Source organism: Apostichopus japonicus, chromosome 6 (genome assembly GCF_037975245.1).
Source record: "Apostichopus japonicus isolate 1M-3 chromosome 6, ASM3797524v1, whole genome shotgun sequence".
In the NCBI taxonomy this organism is placed as follows: domain Eukaryota; kingdom Metazoa; phylum Echinodermata; class Holothuroidea; order Aspidochirotida; family Stichopodidae; genus Apostichopus; species Apostichopus japonicus.
Window position 1 is genome coordinate 1,405,540 of NC_092566.1, and position 20,762 is coordinate 1,426,301.

A 20,762-nucleotide genomic window follows, 5' to 3' on the forward strand; every position below is an offset into this window, starting at 1 on the left:
GCCAGTAAGCTGGTAGGTGGTGTGTCCCTGCCCCTCCCATACATATACCAGTAAGCTGCTTGGTGAATGTGTCCCTGCCCCTCCCATAGTCACCATACTGTACATATATGCCAGTAAGCTGATCGGTGGTGTGTCCCTGCCCCTCCCATACATATGCCAGTATGCTGGTTGGTGAATGCGTCCTTGCCCCTCCCATGCATATACAGTTCCCTGTTAATGATGTCTCCCGAAGGATAAGTGATGTACTCATTGATTATATTTTGTTGATAATTTCATTTGTTCGAATCATAATTCATCAGAGTCTAGCATTTATGCAGCAAATTGAATTGTTTCTCCTACAGTAATTATCCATCATATCAAAATGTGTTGTGTAATTTTGAGTGAAAATTTTCAAAATGTCACAAAAGTGATCCATCAGCATGCAGAAGTGCTCATGGTTGTCAACTTTTTGATCCACATTATCTTGTAATAAGTTCTGCTAGCTTCAATGTTAATAAAACGTGACTAGATAGTCTAATACTGCTGCCTCACTGCCAGTGCTTTCACTGCTATCATACATGTAACCATGTAACCATGTGCTAAGTGAGATATTTTGTAATGAGAGTGCAGTGCAAGGTATTTGAACTATTTTTACATTGCTACAAAAACTAAAATGTATAACATTTTTTAAATAATTAAAAAGAAGAGATTTTCTCATATACTTGTGGGTGAAAGTAGACAGTTAACATATCAAGCACAAGGGGGTGCTTAGAGGCTAATTTAGGGTCAGGGGGAATTGATGGGGCGGGGCAAGGTGAGGACAGATAATCATGACAGTGTAAAATTCATGTTTCATCCGAATCAGACCACTTTGTCTATTTAGCATTATTACTAAAGCAATGTCACTTAAAAACAGATACACCTTTTGCTCTACTTATGGTCTTCTCGGTTTCAAAGCTTACAAATTCATGTGCCCTTTGTTTAAAAATGAGACCTTTTCTCGATAAGAAAGAAAGTCATAGTCTAATGCATTTCTTCGCTAATTGCTGAGATAAGCAATTAATGTCTTTCATACATTAAAGATTTAATATACAGTAGTGATGAATTGCGCAATGATGTGTGACTGACAGGTACCTGTAGTTTAAAACAGCAGCGATTGCTTTTGTTTCTGTTAAACGATAAAGAAAAATATGTGACCTTGGAAAATTGAAGCACTTGCAAAAGAATATATTGTTTTGTTGTCAAAGTTAGGTCGAGTCAGAATTATTCGCATTTTTTGCAGTTGCGAACAAACTTTAAAAATAGCATATAAATATTAAAAGCAGATCATGGAAATAACATTCTCTGTTTCATGGAAAGAAGTCTCAACACAAAAGTAACTAATTATTGCTATTCTACTAGATCTTATTTACTTGGCACCCTCATTTACCCACCTCCTCGGCAATCTCGCTCTACCGTACCGTAGAGTGACTGTAGAGTGAAGTGGTAACCTGTTTAACACTTTACACCCTTTGCGACCGGTCAATGACCTTCATCTCTCATTCTGCCACCCAAAGTGTCTAGAAGTATTTTTTATTTTTCATTCTGAGTTTGTAATCTCTTTCAATCTACCGAATGCTCATCAGTATTGGCCCCCAAGAAGTTTAAGATGTTGAAACTACGTCAATGTTGAAATTTCCTCTCCTGGAGATTCTAATTATTCCGAGACAGTGAGGTATGTCGAAGAAGACAAAAGTTTCTCAATGATGAGGGGAAAATCTTTTAAACTTGTGGCGATAAAGGCTTGTGGATGTTTTGAGAATAGCTACAGTAGGACCATGACCATGTTGGAATAATTTACTTTACTCCTTGCTTTACCTGTCCCCTCACAACCTCAGCACTCTACTGTGCCTGAACTGAAATAGTAACCTTTTAACACTGTGCGTTCCGCTATGACTAGACCCCTCCTGTCAATGCCCTCTTCATTCTACCACCCAATGTGCTTAGACGTTTCTTTTCAATTTGTTCCGAACTGGACTTTTCAAGGCCTTTTTTGATGTTGTAGAATTCGTAGCATGTAACTCAGTAGAGTATTGAGCGATGGAAAGGGGAGGGGAACTATGGGAAGGGGAGGGGAACTAATGGTTACCTTTGACTTCTCTCACCATAAAACATAATTATTATATCTTTGTGGTCTTAATACCAAAATGTTTATAATATTGCCGCAGTCTGGTAATTATCAAGTAGAAACACTTATTAGAAGCCTACGGTCACACGTTTACTGTTTGGGACATTTGCATACTGTCTTTTGTGCTGTCCATATCATGTTTGGTAAACAGTGAAACATACATGTATGTAGAGCTTCTGCATGCACTGGGTAAATTGGCATGGAAGTGAAATTTGGTTATGAAATGCAACCAGCTATTGTAATCTTACCAAATTGTAACCTTTCATTCAACCTTTGGAATTATGGTTCAGTAGTTTTTAGTTTGGCTAATAGGCAAAAGTTCAATTTTCCTTAGTTTCTCTGTTTGTACATATATGTATTGTGCTACTGTATATATTGCAACCAGTGTCAACCCTGATAGCCAAAAGCATGTCCTAAATAAGCTAGACACAAATTTACATTTTTTTTAAATATATTGTTTCTATATGTTTAATAATTAAGATTGGAACATGATAAATACTGTGGTATTGTGTAAAAAGCTGCTCTGCTAACACGTTTTTTTAAAACTGACTACAATAATTTATTATTAATACAATCATTGTTAGCTTTTATCAGAAAAAAAAAAGACCTGATGTTTATCCAAAGTTTCATCAATCACCACCATTTCGTAAACAAAGAGCAACTTTCCGTGAAATATCGGGTTGAATAACAATTCTTTTATAAGTCAGGAGGCTGTGGGTTCAAACATAGCTCTACCTCATTACACTTGCAAATTATATCTTGGGAAATGATTGACAGCTGTGCTACAGTTTGGTTAAATTGCAGCAGAGTTCTGTCTTGTTTGGAGGGAAGGTATATATATATATATATGTCTCAATGAGATAGGTTTGTTTGTCTGATAATGTGTGTACTTATAGTAGCCTCTGGTGTCTTACTTGTACTCTCAACTATGTAAATGCACTTTCAAGTATTTTTCACTGTGGATGTGCGTCCTTACTGTACATATTATTATTATGCTGGTCAGAGTAAAACAGTGTCACGCAGTGACCCGGGTATAAATACAGAAGGGAAAAGCTCAATTTAAGTAAAAACATGTTGACCGTGAAATGTATGCTGGTCAGCTGGTGTTGTAATGGAAGTGGGCAATTTCAGCCATATTATTTGTGAATATAGTGAAGCTCTCTCTTTCTCCAGATATTCAAGGTAAAGAAAGCCCAAAGTTGTTAGAAGTGATATTAAAGAATTGGTTTAATGAATCGTCAAGTACTCAGTTACTGTAGGTTGCATTTCCAAGGTAACATCTCCCACCATTGATATAAAGCTTGGACACTTTGAAAATATATTGTTAGTATTATTGTAGTAATTATATACAGTCCTGACGAAGTCTTTGCTTATGCAACAAACAAGAACACTTACTGTAGCCAGAACATACAATACTTTAAATTGCAAATTAGGATAAAGTTAGATTTGCATAATTACGCCGAAACTTGTTTTGTCATTCAGCGTCAGTATGCATTACATAAACAACATACAAAGGTCTCTGTGGTCTTGAGTAACACGTGTCGGAATGGGGAGCCCTACAGATAAAAGGGAAAGGATTGTGTTGTGGGTGGGGGGAGGAGTGTGGGCTATCAGTGGGAATGTAGGTTTAGTATGTGACCTGGTGACACTATCAAATTTAAGATATAGCCCAGATATGCTCGACAAATGTTGCCACATACCCCTGGTATATAATTGATCTTTATACACAAGAAATGTCCCTTGTTATATCACAAGATAACTCTGTTTTGTTTTGTACTTTAGGTCAAACTAAGGAGCTATGGGGATATTAATGTGTTATGAAATAGGATAGGTGGTACTTTTTTTTTTATTTGTGCAAATATTAATATATTTAACCATTTCTTTACAAAGTTTTCTTACCAAAATATAAACCAAGTCTCATGTAAAGTACAAGATGAGATTATAATTAGTATAACAATATTTCTGGTATTTTGTCTCAACTTTGTTTACAATTGTAAATTAACTCTTAATAAAGCAATACAGCCATCTACTGACCTTGGCATACTTGTTTATAACTTTTCATATTTTTTTTTTTCTCGTTACTTTTTTCCTTAAGGTTTACCTGATTTTTATCATAATTAGTTTTAGTTCATCTATCCCCCTGATACCATCTCATAAACTCGTATCTCATTGTTATATTATAAACCATCTCGTTTTATTGATCGATCAGCTGTTTCGAGACCTGAACGAGTCAGCTGGTCAATTTTATACACAATTGATGGTGTGGGAGAATAATTGCCAAGACTTACTGCTGCACTAGAGAAGGTGAAACAAAAAACAAATCAAATAAATATCCCTGCAGCTGGCTAAAAACTATTTGTCTGATGTCAGACCCATTTATTCGATCTGACTCGAGGAGATTAAATCAAGGACAAGAAATTTATTCAGATCGACAGATTGTAAATAAAATGACCCAAAAATATGAAGATCATTTGTAAATTTATACTGTATGCTTTTAATAGACGTGTCTCCATTTTCATGGAAACTATTGATAGTTAATGATTATTGGAACAAGTTCGATATACATAGGATTCGTCATCGTATCAGCTTGTTTGCCTGTTTTGGTGTGATTGCGTGACTGATTATGGTTTTAATGGAGGTGTTTATTAGTCTGTTGCCAGATTATTGACAAAGTACTCATTAAGTGGAATGGAACTCAAACAAGTCAACAGATATAGTCTGCCAAAATATTTGGACAAACACCAGCTCAGAACCTTTTGAAATCTATTCTCGAATATTACAAATAGCTGGATAGTATTAGTTAGTGTACTTCTCATAACCTCGCTGCTTACTGATATCGGCAGACATTCCTTTCAGGGGCAGTCATTTAGAACACATATACTGTATATAAGGGCACTTGAAATTCTATACATAGCAGCTATTTTTCAAGCTCTTTATTAACGTCATTGATTGGTCCAATCAATCATGGTAAACTAATGTTTTGAAACATTCTTTTCTTTTCTTGTATGAAATTCTTCTTGAATTTGAATACAATTTGTGGTTACTCATATTTACTTTGCTCCTCGCTTACCTGTCTCCCCACAACCTTAGCACCCTTATTCTACCGCGCCTAGAATGTCCTGGTAACCTTTTAACACTGTGCACCCTCTATGACCGGCTCCTCCGGTCACAGCCCTCGCTTCTCATAACAAAAACCTTTGATGGGGATTTTGTCAGAACTGAGTGACTACAGCCAATGACGAATAATTTAGTATCATCAATTATGTACATAAAACGGTGGGAAATAGTAAAATTAGCAGATGAATAACTAAAGAATGTTCTTAACAATTGTCTTGATTATGATAAAAATAGTTTAAATTACTTTTCTGATAAAGTATCGTTCATACAGTTGGCCAATTTTTTTTGCATAGTTCATAATTATTTTTATTTATTATTATTATTATTACATATTAAATATGACAACGATGACAATGATGACATCTTCAAAATGTGTCAAAGTTATTTCACTGTATTCTGTTCCTTCACATTAATCCCAGCCATTAAATGATTATTCAAATAGCAATTGATGAAATATTTTGGTGTGTTATTATAACTGTTCTGAGCAGAAAAGTAAAATGCCTGTTGAAATTTGAGCATAGGTGACCAGTAGCTGACTATCTAGCATATTTCTAGCATATTTTGGAGTCAATAATGACATCCTTTAAGTTTGAACTAATTTTACAGCAAGACCTTGTACTCTTTATATAAAGGTTAGTGTTGACCATTTGCATAAATTAAATCAGCAGAATGAATGAAAGAAATATGAAAATCGGCCCTCCCCCCACATATTTTCCACGGTACACAGGTCAGTATTTTCAATGAAGTGAAATGGTACCCACTGTATTATTAAACACTACTGTACCTGAATAGTTTTGTGATATACAAGTGGTCAAGGTTATGTGGATGATAATGCATGCTGGATTTCTAGAAGTTCTGAGGGCAAGGAGGATCTGAATAAGCTAGAGTAGAGATTATCTGGTAGCAGTCTAAGCTACCCAACTAGACTTCTAATATTGCTTTCAAAAGGGGTTAAATACTGTTACACAAATAGATGATTCATTCTGCTCTTAGCTGACTCCTATTTTCCACTTGGCAGGTCGACATAATCTACAACTTAGAAGAAAATTTATAAATGTAGTGTTAAATAATACTGTATCATCACATCTGTGTGTGTTTGTTTAGTTTGATCAGAAGCTTCCAAAATCATTCAGAGAGATACTTAGCAATTCAACCTTTGACATTTTATGCATTTTGCATGAAGCCTCAAACTAAATAAAAGGCTCAGTAGTCTAGTCCTAAACTGTATTACAAAAAAACAAAAACAAAAAAATTATGCAAGGAATATTTAAAGGAAAAGCATTTGTAATGAACAAATCACAAGCCCCTACAGACTTTTGTTTCATAGACAAGGGTTTTGATGGCAAAAAGCTGTATTGGACCATTCTCGGTCAAGTGTGTGACGGAAAAAATGGGGAAATTTCCACTTTACCACTAAGTAACTACTTTTAGTTTTAGGTAAAGAAAGTTGGGTTGATTGTAGTACTTAAGTATGCACTAGGGGACTCTTTTACAAAACCATATAGCTTAGCCAAAATCAGAACATTCATGTGCTGGTAGAGGTCATTATAAAGGTCTGCTCACTTATACCAGGCTAATTCTTGTGGAATTAACTCGATCATGGACTGTACTTTTGTCATTTATCTTCAGTTTTGTACAGTTACAGTAGGTACAAACAAAAAATAAATGGATCAAGTATGCTCACAAGAGTGGATTTACACATTTGAAAAAAAAAAAAAAAAAAAAAAAAAAAACGGTTAGAAATAGTTTTCTGTGTATTCATTGATCATAAAGAATATTTATGGTATTTTTGTTGTTAAATTTGGTAGAATTATGACATAATTATTATTTTCTTTATTTTACTTGTTTCTCCTCCCAGATCAAGTCATCCTAAGGTTCTACAAGAATAAGGATGCGGTGGAATTAGGGAAGGAGATCGGACGAGAGCAAATCTCCATCTCGGCTCAAAACTTTTGCGGGATCAGTTTGGCGTATCGATACTCTAAGAATCCCTACGTGCTGACTGTCATATGCTTAGACTTTGTCATCCTCCTCTCCTTCGAGAGTCACGACCAACTTTTAAACTGGTACCATAAAATTCAGAATACCTTGCCAAGTGGTAAGAAACAGTTCACATCAAATTTTTGAATGTTTGGCATCGTATAAAATACAAACCGATAGATAAAATTTTGATTTAAGTTTATTTGTTTATATCTATGTAAAACGTTTGATAGAGAAGCATTGTTGAAAAGCAATATGTTTAATATCCTGCTAGAAAACCATGTTTAATCATCAATTTTTTTCATGTCGGAGATAGCTATCAAATTGAAAATTTGATAGAGAAACTTTAAAAAAAAATGCTAAAAACTACGTTGCTGTATTCTAAGCTTTTTATTTTTTATTAGTCTGTATCTTGTGTATATAATCCATTCCAAAGATCAACATGTAATTTTGACTACAGGTGTAAGAACTGCCAGAATACAAATTATCATTAAATTTATATTCCACTTTACTATTACATTATTATTTACAGCTACGGCATTCCAGACTCCAGTCATCGTGCCAAACCAACCGAGTAAGATTCATCCCGGGCGGGCATTACTTCATTTCTACGACAACCATTTTGCTCTAACGCCAGAGATTCCCAAGGAGCTGATCAAGTCCTGGAGTCTTTCAACTCTTCAGAAATACACATCTGTCGGGGATAGCATCTTCTTCTCATCCACCACTTCCAAAGGTAACAATCAATTTACTTCGCTCCTCGCTTACCTGTCTCCCCACAACCTTAGCACCCTCATTCTACCGCGCCTAGAATGTCATGGTAACCTTTTAACACTGTGCACCCTCTATGACCGGCTCCTCCGGTCACCGCTCTCCCTTCTCATCTTTCAACATCTTTCAAAGTTATTTAAAATGTCTGGGGAATGGGCAGGTAGACAAACTTTATTGGAAAGGCAAAAAATTGTCCATACAGAGTTGAAAAATTACATCAAAATACCTTGTTTCTAACTCTAGATATGATTAGGGTTTAATGCTTGGTCTGGCCAGATTGACCGGAACAGTAAGAGCTTTGTAAATCTGTGATCATTGTCTTTGTGACAAGTGCTTTTTTTTAAAGTCAATAGTTTTCTTTTGTCATCATCTTCTCGTAACTCCCTCCCTGAATTTTTTTGCTCAGCTCGCAATTGACTCTGAAATTTCATCAGTTTGTAATTAATCTATGCTTTGTTTATATTTATAAACTTTATCTTTCCTCTTTGGAGAAAAAATTTGTACCTTAGAAAAAGAAAAACAGATATTTTAAATTGTTAATTTCCTTCACTCTGGGTTTTGTCAAATCTAAAATTTAATTTCATTTCACTTACGAGAATTTTTTACAGGGAATAGTTTAAGAGTTCCAATCTTGTGTAGCAGTTTTGAAGGCACTAAACATACTTTGTCTCTGATAAAATACACTTTCCTGTGTACAAAAACTGCTGTGCATCTTAACACATCTTGTATATGATAAGTTGTTCCCTGTTTCATAACCTTTAATCTTTGCAAAAGAAGCATGCTAACAGGATGTGGTTTTCATCAATCAATGAGGAAGATCCTCAAAGGGTTTTTTTTTGTCAAAATGAAAGTTAATTAGCATTTATAATGATTCTGCTTTATATCCTTGCAAAACATTTCTTTAGTGTTAATCTCCTACAAAAAGCAGACTTGAAATTGTCAAAATTTCAACTGTGTTTTTCAGTATTTGTAAAAATGAAGTGTCGTTGTGGGATTTCAGTTATAAACAGTGTGGAAGGTATACCGTTATCAATATAAAATGAACTCAGTCCATTCTTTGCATTATTGAAACATATCGGCATGTGTCATACGTCTCTTAGTTCGAAAGTTTAAACGAAGGAAAAAAAACAATTTTACTTCTTCTTTGTCGTAACGTGTCATTGGGTACTGCCGTACTTAGGCAGGCAGGTAAATGCACAGTTAGCAGTGATGAAAAGCAAGAACCTGGCTAATCCTTCAGGACTGAACTGGTAGCTATTAAATCAACAAACACTGTGTTTGTGGTGGTCAAATCTCTGACCAACCATGAACCATGCAAGTTAAATTGTCCTACAAATGCCCAAACCTTACTGCCTTATAAAAGAATCGTCGCACAGTTGAGTGAGAATCGGCCAACCAAAGACCGCAGACAATGGGGGATGTCTCGCCTATAAGATATGGGGGAGCTTGTGTAGGTACTCCTCTGTTAACTGTCATGGACTCCATGGGTGGCCTCTGTGAATGCGGCCAGCATGTCCTGTTGTTGAAAGTTTAGGAGGACAGCTAATTGGCTAAATTATTATTGTTGTTGTCTTTTGTTCCAATTCGACCTTCGACACCTATGGAATTCTGGTCATTAGGGACAAAAGAGTAAACCATCTTGGTCCACAAAAGGAGAGAGGGAGGGCGGGGTCATTTCTATTTGATTCACAAACTGTTTGTACCATGTTTACCTATAAACAGTAAAGAAAAAGAAGCTGTCCCAAAACATGGGATTATTATTATTATTATCGAAAGGGAATTTGAACAATTAATACATGACGTTGTGTCTGTCACGGAAAAACAGAAAGTCAGAGGACGAGGAATGCAAAAGGGCGGAAGGTAATTTGATCTGTTTACGTGACAGTTGACGGAGGAGATGGCTTGATAGATGACAAAATCAAAATGGCCTTTTCTTCCCTAGTTTTCCTAAATTTAATGACGTGATTAACTGGAAAACATGTTTTTGGCTAAATTCTACTAACTAGGGCAAAGATTGTTTGGACTTATTTTCTATTATTTAATTGATACGTATAGTTTTAAAGTAACTGAACTCATCCAAATGAGATATCAGGATGAAAGTAACAAATTGCATCGATTCTTGGCGATACTTTGTTATGATTTCTGAACTTTTTGCGGAATTTTTTGAAAGACCAAGGAAATAGTTGGATGGAAATGTTAGGCAGTTTTTTTTCCAAGCTGCATTACTCCCTATCACTAACTTCAAGGGCGTAGGAACCGGGGGGGCTGGGGGGGGTGCCAGCCCCCCCAGTGAAAAATGTGGAGGGGCGGAAGTATCATTCCGCTCCCCCGCTTGGCAAGTCAGAAAACCCCTTTTTCATTTCCAAATGAGAAAAAAAATCTCATTTGGAGCACCAAATTGCATCTAAGGCCTGGTGAAAATACAAAATTAAGTTTACAAAATGGAGTGGGTGTTGAAGTGTGCTATATTGCACCAAATTGCATCTGAGGCTACCTGGAAATGCAAAAAATTCCAAAGGGGAGGGGGACACCCCCTCCCCTTAGACCTCTCCCCCAGGCCGGCCATCAGTCTTCAGCCCCCCCACTCAAAAGTACCTTCCTATGCCACTGACTAACTTCAGCACTCTTCGGCTAAGGGCCAGAATGCTTAGCGGAAATTTCATTGTAGTTAGTTTGTAGTGATATTTGTACCCTTTCAATATCTTTAATCTTCTCTTACATTCCCCAGGTGAGAAATCATTTGTATTGGTCACGAAAGACACTACAGTCGCAGATAATCTCAAGAATCATTTTGATCTGGCAACATCGGTCCAACCACCAAGGGAACGACTATCTTACATCGCCAATCCAGGTAAGCAGATCGACCGATTTGGAACTTCATATTTGATCTTTCTAATTGCTGCAGGTATGAGATGATCATTCATGCTGAGACCTGCAGTATAAATCTATTTGCAACCAGGTGACTCGGTTAAGTTGCCTCATAATATATCTCAAAATAATAGAACTTGCTGAATGAGGACACCAACTTAATTATGTTTGTGTTAATCCTGCTCGGTTCTCTTTCGAACCACCATTAGTCGTGATTAGTTTTATTTATAGCCTACGCAAACATTCTGTGGGTTGTGTAAACTTAAATAGAATATAACTTATAATCCAATTTGACCGCAAGGTCAGGATTTTGTTTTCGTAGACTTAGAGCCTACCGACACCATATTTTTCCTCCTAAGGTCATCCTAACAAGTTTGAATCCTATCTCGGCTTAGTACTCTTTGCCTTCTGAAAGTTGCAACTAATTACCTGGTTAGTCGGTATTGTAGAATTGTTGGAAATAGTTTTTTCTTATCCAGTAAAACAAGTTGTTGTCTGTGCTTTCGTTGACCAGGCTTCCAACAAATACAGCCAAGCAACAGTGGTGTATCTTCTTCCAATAATGGCCCAGGTGGTCATGGCAACCATGGATCTCAAAATGGAGGCAACTTCGTACACAAGAGAAACCAGGACGAGTACGGGGTTCAGGAGCCGCTGCACAATGTCAACGGTGATATATGCAGGGCGAACAGCTGCTCAGAGCACGGTTCCCAAAAATCATTCGGTTCAAGGAGACAGTTTGAAGAGTTGAGGGCCAGGACAAACAGCCATGATAGTAGCTCTGAGCCATCTGTCTTTGATCCCCTTCTCAAGCCTCTCAGCAGCAGCAAAGAACAACAAAATTGCATCCCGATGCACGGTTTGCCTTCCAGCTCTCTACCAAGTGGAGCGGCAGCAGTAGCTGCAAATGGACATGGTGACTTTGGATTTTGGAAACCATCTTACAGCCATCAGGAGGAAACAATGTTTTTGTACGAATGCACGTCGGGGAGCCCTGCTCCAGTCAGGGAGCAAAATTACGAAGTTATGAATTTATTCGACCACATTCGTCACCAACACCATCACGATCACGCTGCTGCATCACAAAGCTGTCAACGTGCAGGATGCTCAGAATGCGGAGACCGTGGTGCATCCGTGGTGGTGCACCAGGGGCACGGAGAAGACTTCTCGAACGAAGAAACTAGATACATGAATCTCTTCACAAGGAGAGCAGATGGCCACATCCCTCCATCTGTTCCTCTGTCACCACTCTTCATCCCAAAACATTCAGAGGCAAGAGATAATGGTAGCCCAACTCTCTCACACAACTCATATTCCTTCTTGCCAAACAAACAGATTGTAAATCTAAATGGAACTGAACTGCCAAGTCCAGCCGTCGTCATAAGTGCAACGGCTTTAGTTCCAGTACCTTTCGACCACGAGTCGTTGGTCAAACCGTCAGGTCCCATCGCAATGCTTAAGTCTCCTAACAGTCCCAACAAGTCTTCAGAAGGCTCATCGGCTGCGACCGATAAAGTCGAGACCAAAGAGACTAAAGAAGCTAGATCAGTAGCAAGCGGTGCGTCTAATGTTGAAACAGGGAGTAAAACCACTACGTCACATCACAGACAAAGACAAAACTCATTTCCGGCTGAGAACAGCTTGAGGATGCCAAGGAAGTACTCCATGCCACCTGTATCTGGCAATTTATTAGCAGATACCAGACAAAACTCTTACGACCTTCAGGGTGAGTAAAATCTGACCTTTGAAAATATTAAAATCTACCACTGTAACCCTAATTTCTTTTTCGGTTCAACATGTTCTGTTTTCATCTCACCATGATGAGGCGCTCAACATTTTGGAATTTAAATCGTACATGTGCAATGTGAAATCCATACGTTTTAGAGGGGGAAGTAGCCTTGTATGGGTGGATGGTAGGTTGGTTGGTTAGGGGTTGGGGGGGGAGAGTGGTGTGGGTGGGTGGAACTGATGGAATCAGTAATCTTAGATATCAGACTATCTCTGTTTATTTTATCTGTGAGTCCTTGTAAGTTAAACCATGCTCAATTTGTCTTTACCATGCACATGCCATTAGTAACCGGTCACATGCCATTAGTAACCGGCCATTAGTAACCGGTCACTACTGGGCAATCACCCTTCTTCTCATTCTACAGAAATTTCAAAGAATGCCGTAAGATTGGACTATATAAATATAAATACCATATATTAAAGTGATGTTATCATGAAATAAAACATGCTCAAGAGCACTGTACAAAAGAACCAATACCTGGAATATAACATTACCAAACTTAAGAAAACCTAAAAGTAATAACAACAGCAATAAAAGTAAACAATGATATAAGACAGGGTAATAAACCACAATAAAGAACATAAAAATATAAATAAAAATGGACACAGTAATGTGAATAAAACAACAATAAGATTAATGCCTATACTCAAGTCTAAAAAGATAAGTTTTCAAATTCTTCTTAAAAGTGTCAACAGGTGTGATATTTCTCAAGTGATGAGGAAGAGAATTCCAGAGTTTAGGACCTGCTGCACTGAACGAACAATCTCCATATGTGACTTTGTTAGTACGAGGAATGACTAGAGAAAGATGATTTTGGGACCGTAATGCTCTAGCTGGAGTGTAACTGAGATTGGACTCCATTATCCATTCAAGTCTACTTTGCTGGTCTCCATCAATCTATCTTTCGTTGATCACTGCTTTGCTTGGTCTCTCATTACCTAAGAATGCTATTTTAATGTCACCAGAAAGACAGGTAACCTTGTCACACAGTTTGTAAATTATCCAAACCTGGTAAGTGTTTTGGGTATTTAAGGATTACAGTACAATGTCATTTATAATTTATTCTACATTCCTATCTTGAACAGCTCAACCACCAGAGTTACCACCTAGAATACCGCCAAGAGAACCATTCCTGCCCTCTCCACCACCGTATGGTATACGTCAGCGTTGTTACACGGACTCTGTCTATGCAGTGAAGGGGGCACGTGCCTCGGGGGCAGAGTCTGACTGTGGGTACCTGATGATGAAGCCTGCGTACGAAGAGAAGCTCCAGACGGTCCCGATGAGATCTAGGAGTGTCGCATCCTCCCCAGTGGATGTGGCTATACCCACATCACCTCTGGGCGTAGCCTCCAGGGTTTACAACAATCGTTACTTGGGAGTCTGGGACAGGAGAAATGTCTCTCCAAGTCTGACTCGCTCCTACAGCGGTAAGGTCGACCCTAATTTCAGATTACTGAAGAGATCTGCCACAGTGGCTACAAATCTTACACGACAAGGGAGGGACTTGAGCGTCTCGACGAGACGGGGAAGTATGCCCTCTCCTGGAGGGTCTCGCATTAATCCCAAACGGTCATTCTCCACGGTGACCAGTCACGTGCCAAGACCGAGGACCAGCAGAGACTATGCAACCATCAACCCGGAATCAATCGCTCTAAAAGCCCAAGGGTCCTCCTCCCGCCGTTGCTCGCAAGAGAACATTCTGTCCTGCGAACATTCGTTTAATTTTTCCGACACTTCGGGATCCGGTGCTGATGTCACCTATTCCTCCTCTAGTCTCTCCGATTTGTCCTCCCAGGCATCCAACAGTCGAGCGAGCTCATTCGGAAGTCAGTCAGGGGTGGGACTCCTCTACCAGAGAGGGTGCCCGACCAGCAAAGACTGTAAAGATGACATCATCAACGATGTTAACGGCAACAGATAACAGGACGGTTGTCAAGAAATTGCAATCTTTCCATAATTTGTAATCCAACAATTTTAATTCAAAAATTTCAATCCTTTTTGCATATATGTTTCTAAAATGGTGGTAACGATTGAAAATGGCCAAATATTATAATTTCATTCAGCTCGTTTAAACGACTGAATCAATTTTAAATATCTTTCATAACAGCTCATGACAGTTTGATTGTTCTGTGTGTGGACAAAGTCCATCATATCTTTTGGACAAAATTAAGTAGCTTGTTTTTTGGCTATATGTAATTGGTTCTTTGATCCTATAAGGTTTCAAAAACAATTTTAGAGAACTACTGCTATGGCACAGAAACAAAGTGTGTTCGAAGTAATCACAACATCCAGGGAAAAATTAATTTGTTATCGTATCGCAATACGCCATTGAAAATGGGCAAATTGCTATAACGAGGGCAAAGATGCGTAGCAGTTTTATTTACACACAAACAATTGTATTTTATGAGAGGCAGAACTTTGTATCCTTAATTTAAACCTGCTTAACCAAAATTTGAATAGTAATTTATTCTCTATCTCATAGTCTTGATGATTGTGCTTGTTATAAGTATACAATAGGAATGTTAATGGAAGAGGATAATGGAAGAGGATATGGGGTAGATGAGGGGGGGGGGGGGGGGAAGGACCCAGAGAGGGCATATAGAGGGACAGATGGCTGTTTGCATTAATGGCACAGCAGAGAGATAATGTGATAAATAAGTAAAAAAGAAAGGAAGTCACAGAAAAACACCCCTTTAAAACCCCTCCTTCACTTCACAGGACTGTAAAACTGGTAGATTAAAAAGACATATGGTTTGGATATTTAGGAAATATTCAGAAAATTAAAACCTGCAGAATTATTTTGTTCCACTGCCAATTTCAGCAGACGAAACGCTACAGTATGGTCAATACAGATGTCTTTTACACACAGAGTGGATCGCAGATTGTTATATAGAAATCTGATAAAGTCCTTTAATTACATGTCATGCATATATCGCCAGACTTGGCTATGTGTTATACATAAATCAGTCTGGTTTAAAGCTATGCAAAAACTGTTGTCTGGCTGATAAATTCCCATTTTTCTAGCCAAAATTGCTATTTCATATCTCTGCTCCATATCCACCAAGCTATCCGTCAATGTAGTGCTGATGTGTTTTATAGATATCCTAGTATGACTTATATTAGACTCTACTACCAGCTAGTGTTGAGCACAATAATGGCTCATACCAGTAATCTATACTTTTATTACTATATTTGTGTATATATATATAAAAAAAAATATATATATATATATATATATATATATATATATATATATATATATATATACATATATATATATATAAATATATATATATACATATATATATATACATACAGAATTGGTTAGCATCATGATTGATCTCTAGAGTAAGGCAAAATATGTCACCAAAATAGAACTAGCATTGTTCGATGGTGGCAAAAGCCTACAGTAGAATTACGACATTCTTACTGGTTCGAACCTCTGGACATACAATCAGCATCCATAGCCTCGTTGTTTAGGGTCTCCGCATATAAAGCAGGAGGCCCGGATTCGATTATATATTGCTTTCATCTCAGTTCTGTTTGCACAGTTCTTTCATATCGAAACTCAATGTATTTGACATGAAGGCACATTAATACTGTGCTGTATTTAATGTTATCAAACATGTTACGTCATTGCTATTCTGAGGCATATATGGAAGGTTGCTTTCTGGCTCCCTCGCCTTACCCCCCCCCCCACCCACATCTATAAAATCTGATTCTGACATGTCCTAATAATCCAGGTTTGACTGTATATCACTTTATCTGTCGGTCTCCATTAGTCTTACAAGTTGTTTTTAAACAAGTTATCAATACTACAGTCAGCGAAAGTCATATTGCGAAGGAAAAACAGTTCCAAATATCTGTTATTTGTAGCATTACTACTACTGCTAATACGTATTCCTACACTCTGTATCAAATGTCTGTACACACTCAATGTAATTCAGTCTGATGTCATTTCCTAAGACTGTCACATGAAATTCCTGACATAACCAAAGTAAAAAATAAGAAAAACAATTTTGTTGTGTAACATGTGATTTCATTCTTATGGAGTCAGAATTCTTTTGTACTTAACTGATATTTGTCAGGTTGAGGTAATAGGTTTATGAAGTGATTTTGAAATATTTTGTTTGTTGACGATTTTTGAGGTCATTCCGAACGTTTCCGACGTATTCTTTGAATGGCTCTGTCTTGGGCCTCGGGCTGTTTTTCAAAAATTTGAAATGCATTTTCGGTCAAAATAACCGTGTAATAATAGTTTTAAACAGGGGGGGAAAAAAAATATCAGTGTGAAATATTTAATCTGACATACAGTGAAAAATAAGTCTTAAGGGTTTTAAAATGCCTTTGCTATTTTCCCAAAGAAAATATTTGGTGTTAGTAGTAGTGTAAAAACTGTATTGAATAATTGGTAAGAAATACATTGTTCTTTAAAGTAATATCTATAGACTAGTTTATGGTGTATGACATTTGAGCGATTGTGTTCAACCATCTAGGAAATTCTTGGGCAAGATTTAGAGATGAAATGATGCAGGTTTTCAACCGGGCTATGCAGTATTTACAAACCACCATTAGGTGCATGATAAGTCACAGGGAGTGATCTTAATGTAAGTGGGGGAGGGGGAGGAGGGGGGGGGCACAACTTCAAGAGGAAGTGTGATTTTATGGCTGTGAATTGAAGGAGAAAATGTTAATTTTTTTCTACAGTTGCAAGCTTTGTTACGTGTACGCTCAGTTTTATCATTCTTTATGCGATTTCAGTGACCTAAAACAACAACTGATGTTTTTTGCTTTTATGTATCGAATTTGATACCGGCACATTTCAGCAAATTCAACACAACTGTATATTACCTAATTGTGGTCATTTTATCGTTAATGATTTAACGGTAACCCAAGCAACGGTCTACCCCGAATAAATACAAATATTGCTCCAAAATATGTTGACTTACTTAATTTTGCTGGCGTGTAAATCTTTAGCATCTAGGAGGTGAGTCATTATTATATTAACAATGAATGCAGTGAACATCTGCTGCAAGGGAACCAGCCACTTATTACAATTCAAGCATTCTTCACAAATTAATCGATTATGGTAAGCTTCTTTAACATAGTAGGAAGGTTTAAAAAATACAACACATGTTTACAAGTATATGTCTAATTGTTGTTTGCTATCAGTGGTAGATCAGAAAATTGATTCCAAATTTTCTGGATCACTTGGTAAAAGATAACATCTTGATTGGCAGTTTTATAGCAATGATCATCATTGATGTATGAATTAAGGTTTGGAATAATTAATATGAATGGCAGGGGTAAATATAGTCACACATTCATTGTGGAGGCAGATCAGCTAAACAAAAAGTGGCCTCACTTTGGCCACAGTATTTGTGTTAGAATGAAGCAAGGGGTCAGCTTGACCATGGCATTTGCTTGACCATAGTGTTTGGGTATAACTTTGGCCATAGTATTTAAGTGGACTGAAATTGGTTTTGGTTATTGTTTGGTGTGTTGAATGTGGGTCTGTTTGGGTGGGCTGAATGTGGGTCTGTTTGGGTGGGTTGAATGTGGGTCTGTTTGGTCATGTTACTGCAGTGGGGATTTGTACACACTTTCGTCAACTGTGACTCTGTGTTTGTACTCCGCATGTTCAAGGGGTGGCGATTGATAATATTAAGAGTGTTGGATATGAAATAGCTGTTTTCAACAGGAACAGATTCATTCTAAGAATAAGTGATCTTCTGTGCTCAGATGCTCCTCACTTCTTGCCACAGATAATAAGAGTGTAATGGCTCAGCATATAGATTGCAGTACTTAAAAATCTGTTATCCTCTTGGGTGAGGGTTGAGGACTTGGAATAGAGTAAGATGCAGAAATATTGATGATGAGATGGGTAACACTGTCTGCTAGAAATGAAGTCGTACATGGTAGAAGTTTGAACACTTTAAAGTTAAATTCAGTTAAATATTCACCCTGGGTTCAAGTTTAAGTAACAGTTAGACAGATTTGTGCTGTGATTTTGTTGCAAACACCTGTATGCTTTGTGCTTCCTCTGTTGTGTATTTTTTTTTCCTTTTTCCTTCTCTATTTTTTCTTATTTGTTTGATGTAATTGATGTTTGTGTAACAAGTGTTTACGTGACTGTGTAAACATGTAACAGTGAGGTTAAAAACCTCTCTTTTAAACCAATGTTCAGCAAAGCGTGACATAATCTTTGGTTCGGGTACTGAAGTTTTAATTAACAATTTTTGAATGAAGCAAAATTGACATAACTACTAGAAAAGAACTGTGGTGTCTAGTCCATAAGAGAGCATGGAAAATGCATTGGCGACTGGTGTAAACTTGTGTGGCCAGGTGATTTGTCCGGGGGGAGGGGGTGGGCAAGGTGATTTATCAGGGTCCTTTCAGCATAGCCTCTGAGGGAAAATACAGTTTATGTTAGGTAGCTAATTTTAGGTCATGTGCATAGCTACAGCGCTGTAATATAAGTCGCTATGAATTACGGCAGTGTTAGCACCATTGTGTTACACCCATCGCTGCAGTGTTTGGTATTTCTTCACAGCATAGTTAATTCCACGTAATGACATCTCAGGTATTCAGAAGGCAATGAAACTGCTGTGGTGCCTATGGGGTACGATTAATATCACATGTTGGGAGGGGGAAGGTAGGTGGGGGGAGGACCATGGACCTGTTGACCCCACCTTAAATCTGGCAAAGGTATAAGGGCAAGGAGTCACTGATTCTAGTTATCTTTTAACATTGTGTTACACATTTGGGCATATCAATTACCAAAATAAAAAAAACTCTCACCTCTGTTCTAGGAGGGAGAATCTCAAATATGATGTGGTATGAAAGTATTGGGATATGAAGTAAGCAATAGTGGTGAAGGGGGGGGGGGTTAGGGGATGGAGAGGGTAGGTTGAAAAGACTTGCATAATATGTCCAGAATTTGATACTTTTAAATCAATTCATGAATAATCAACAAACAATGTTGCGGTTACTTTCTTTCAAGTCTGAACGGTTGTTATTTAACTTTGTTATTTAAACCAAGTCAACCAAATTCCTTCAAAAATTTATCTATGCACACAGTCCTGCAAATTAGTACATTTTTTACTCTTTTTTTTTTTTTTAAATATTTGAATTTTCAATGAAAAGAAAACTTAACTTATTAAACAGGGATTTGACAAGTTCTGTTCAAAAGCTAACTGCAAATTAAAATATATTGTCAGCATTTATGATATTACAGGTTATCATGTAGGTATGGGTCGGGTTTGGAAGGGTGAGGGGGGGGGGGTAGAATGATAAATAAATGACAATGTCAGCCACCACCAGAATTAATCACCCACCTTTTTGTTGATGAATCACACAATTCTGTTATTTCTACATGTTAACATAGTTTTTTTTGTTGTTGTACAACTCATATCACACAGACCACCTGTGGTTTGAGATCTTCGATTGAAGAATAACGTTCCATTAGTTGTAGGTCTTTCAATATTCGAATTGATCCTACTTTGTCTTTCACGGAAAGGGTTTGTTGTTATTTGTAAATTTTGGTTCCGTCGTCGACTCATTTAAATAGTTCCGAGATAATCTAACGTCTCTGACAGCAATTAGTTCAAAGAATTTCATTATAAGAATTTCTGCCCTATCCTAATTACGGAAGGCTAATTTTTCGGTCCAGTTGGATATTCTTTTGTACAGGCAAAAAACCATTTATTTATTATTTGTTCTTCATAAAGTCTTCTGAAAGAGGCAATAAATGTTACAAGATATTCAATCCATTTTTTTGTCCTTTCTTTTTTATATTTTCTACTTTTTCTGGCAGTTGACACCTCTAAACAGGTGATTTATCCCCACTTTCTTATTCCTTGTTAAAGATACTTGAAATCTTATTGAAAACCGATCTTACATCTCGACTTCCAAAAGGCATAGAAAATTTACAAGCTGGAGCGCAACCACCAAGTTTGTACTGGGCTAGGGGGCCGGGGAGATAAGATGTTATGTCGCCTAAGGAAGGGAACTAAGAGGATGCACCCTCCCATTTGAAAAAGTTATGTATTATGTGCTGGCGTGCAAACTGGTGCTATATTTGAAACT

The 20,762-nt window shown here is 37.4% G+C and overlaps 1 protein-coding gene across 1 annotated transcript in view; it reads left to right on the plus strand.

The window, feature by feature from the left end:
• LOC139968606 (uncharacterized) overlaps nucleotides 1–20,442 on the plus strand; it is a 39,218-nt gene extending 18,776 nt beyond the window's left edge. Inside the window, exons 3-7 of the mRNA XM_071972766.1 lie at nucleotides 7,122–7,361; nucleotides 7,776–7,979; nucleotides 10,743–10,865; nucleotides 11,397–12,608; nucleotides 13,757–20,442. Of these exons, the coding sequence (XP_071828867.1) occupies nucleotides 7,122–7,361; nucleotides 7,776–7,979; nucleotides 10,743–10,865; nucleotides 11,397–12,608; nucleotides 13,757–14,595 (2,618 nt within the window). The 3' untranslated portion in view covers nucleotides 14,596–20,442. The remainder of the gene's footprint in view (nucleotides 1–7,121; nucleotides 7,362–7,775; nucleotides 7,980–10,742; nucleotides 10,866–11,396; nucleotides 12,609–13,756) is intronic.
• The last annotated feature ends 320 nt before the right edge of the window (nucleotides 20,443–20,762 follow it).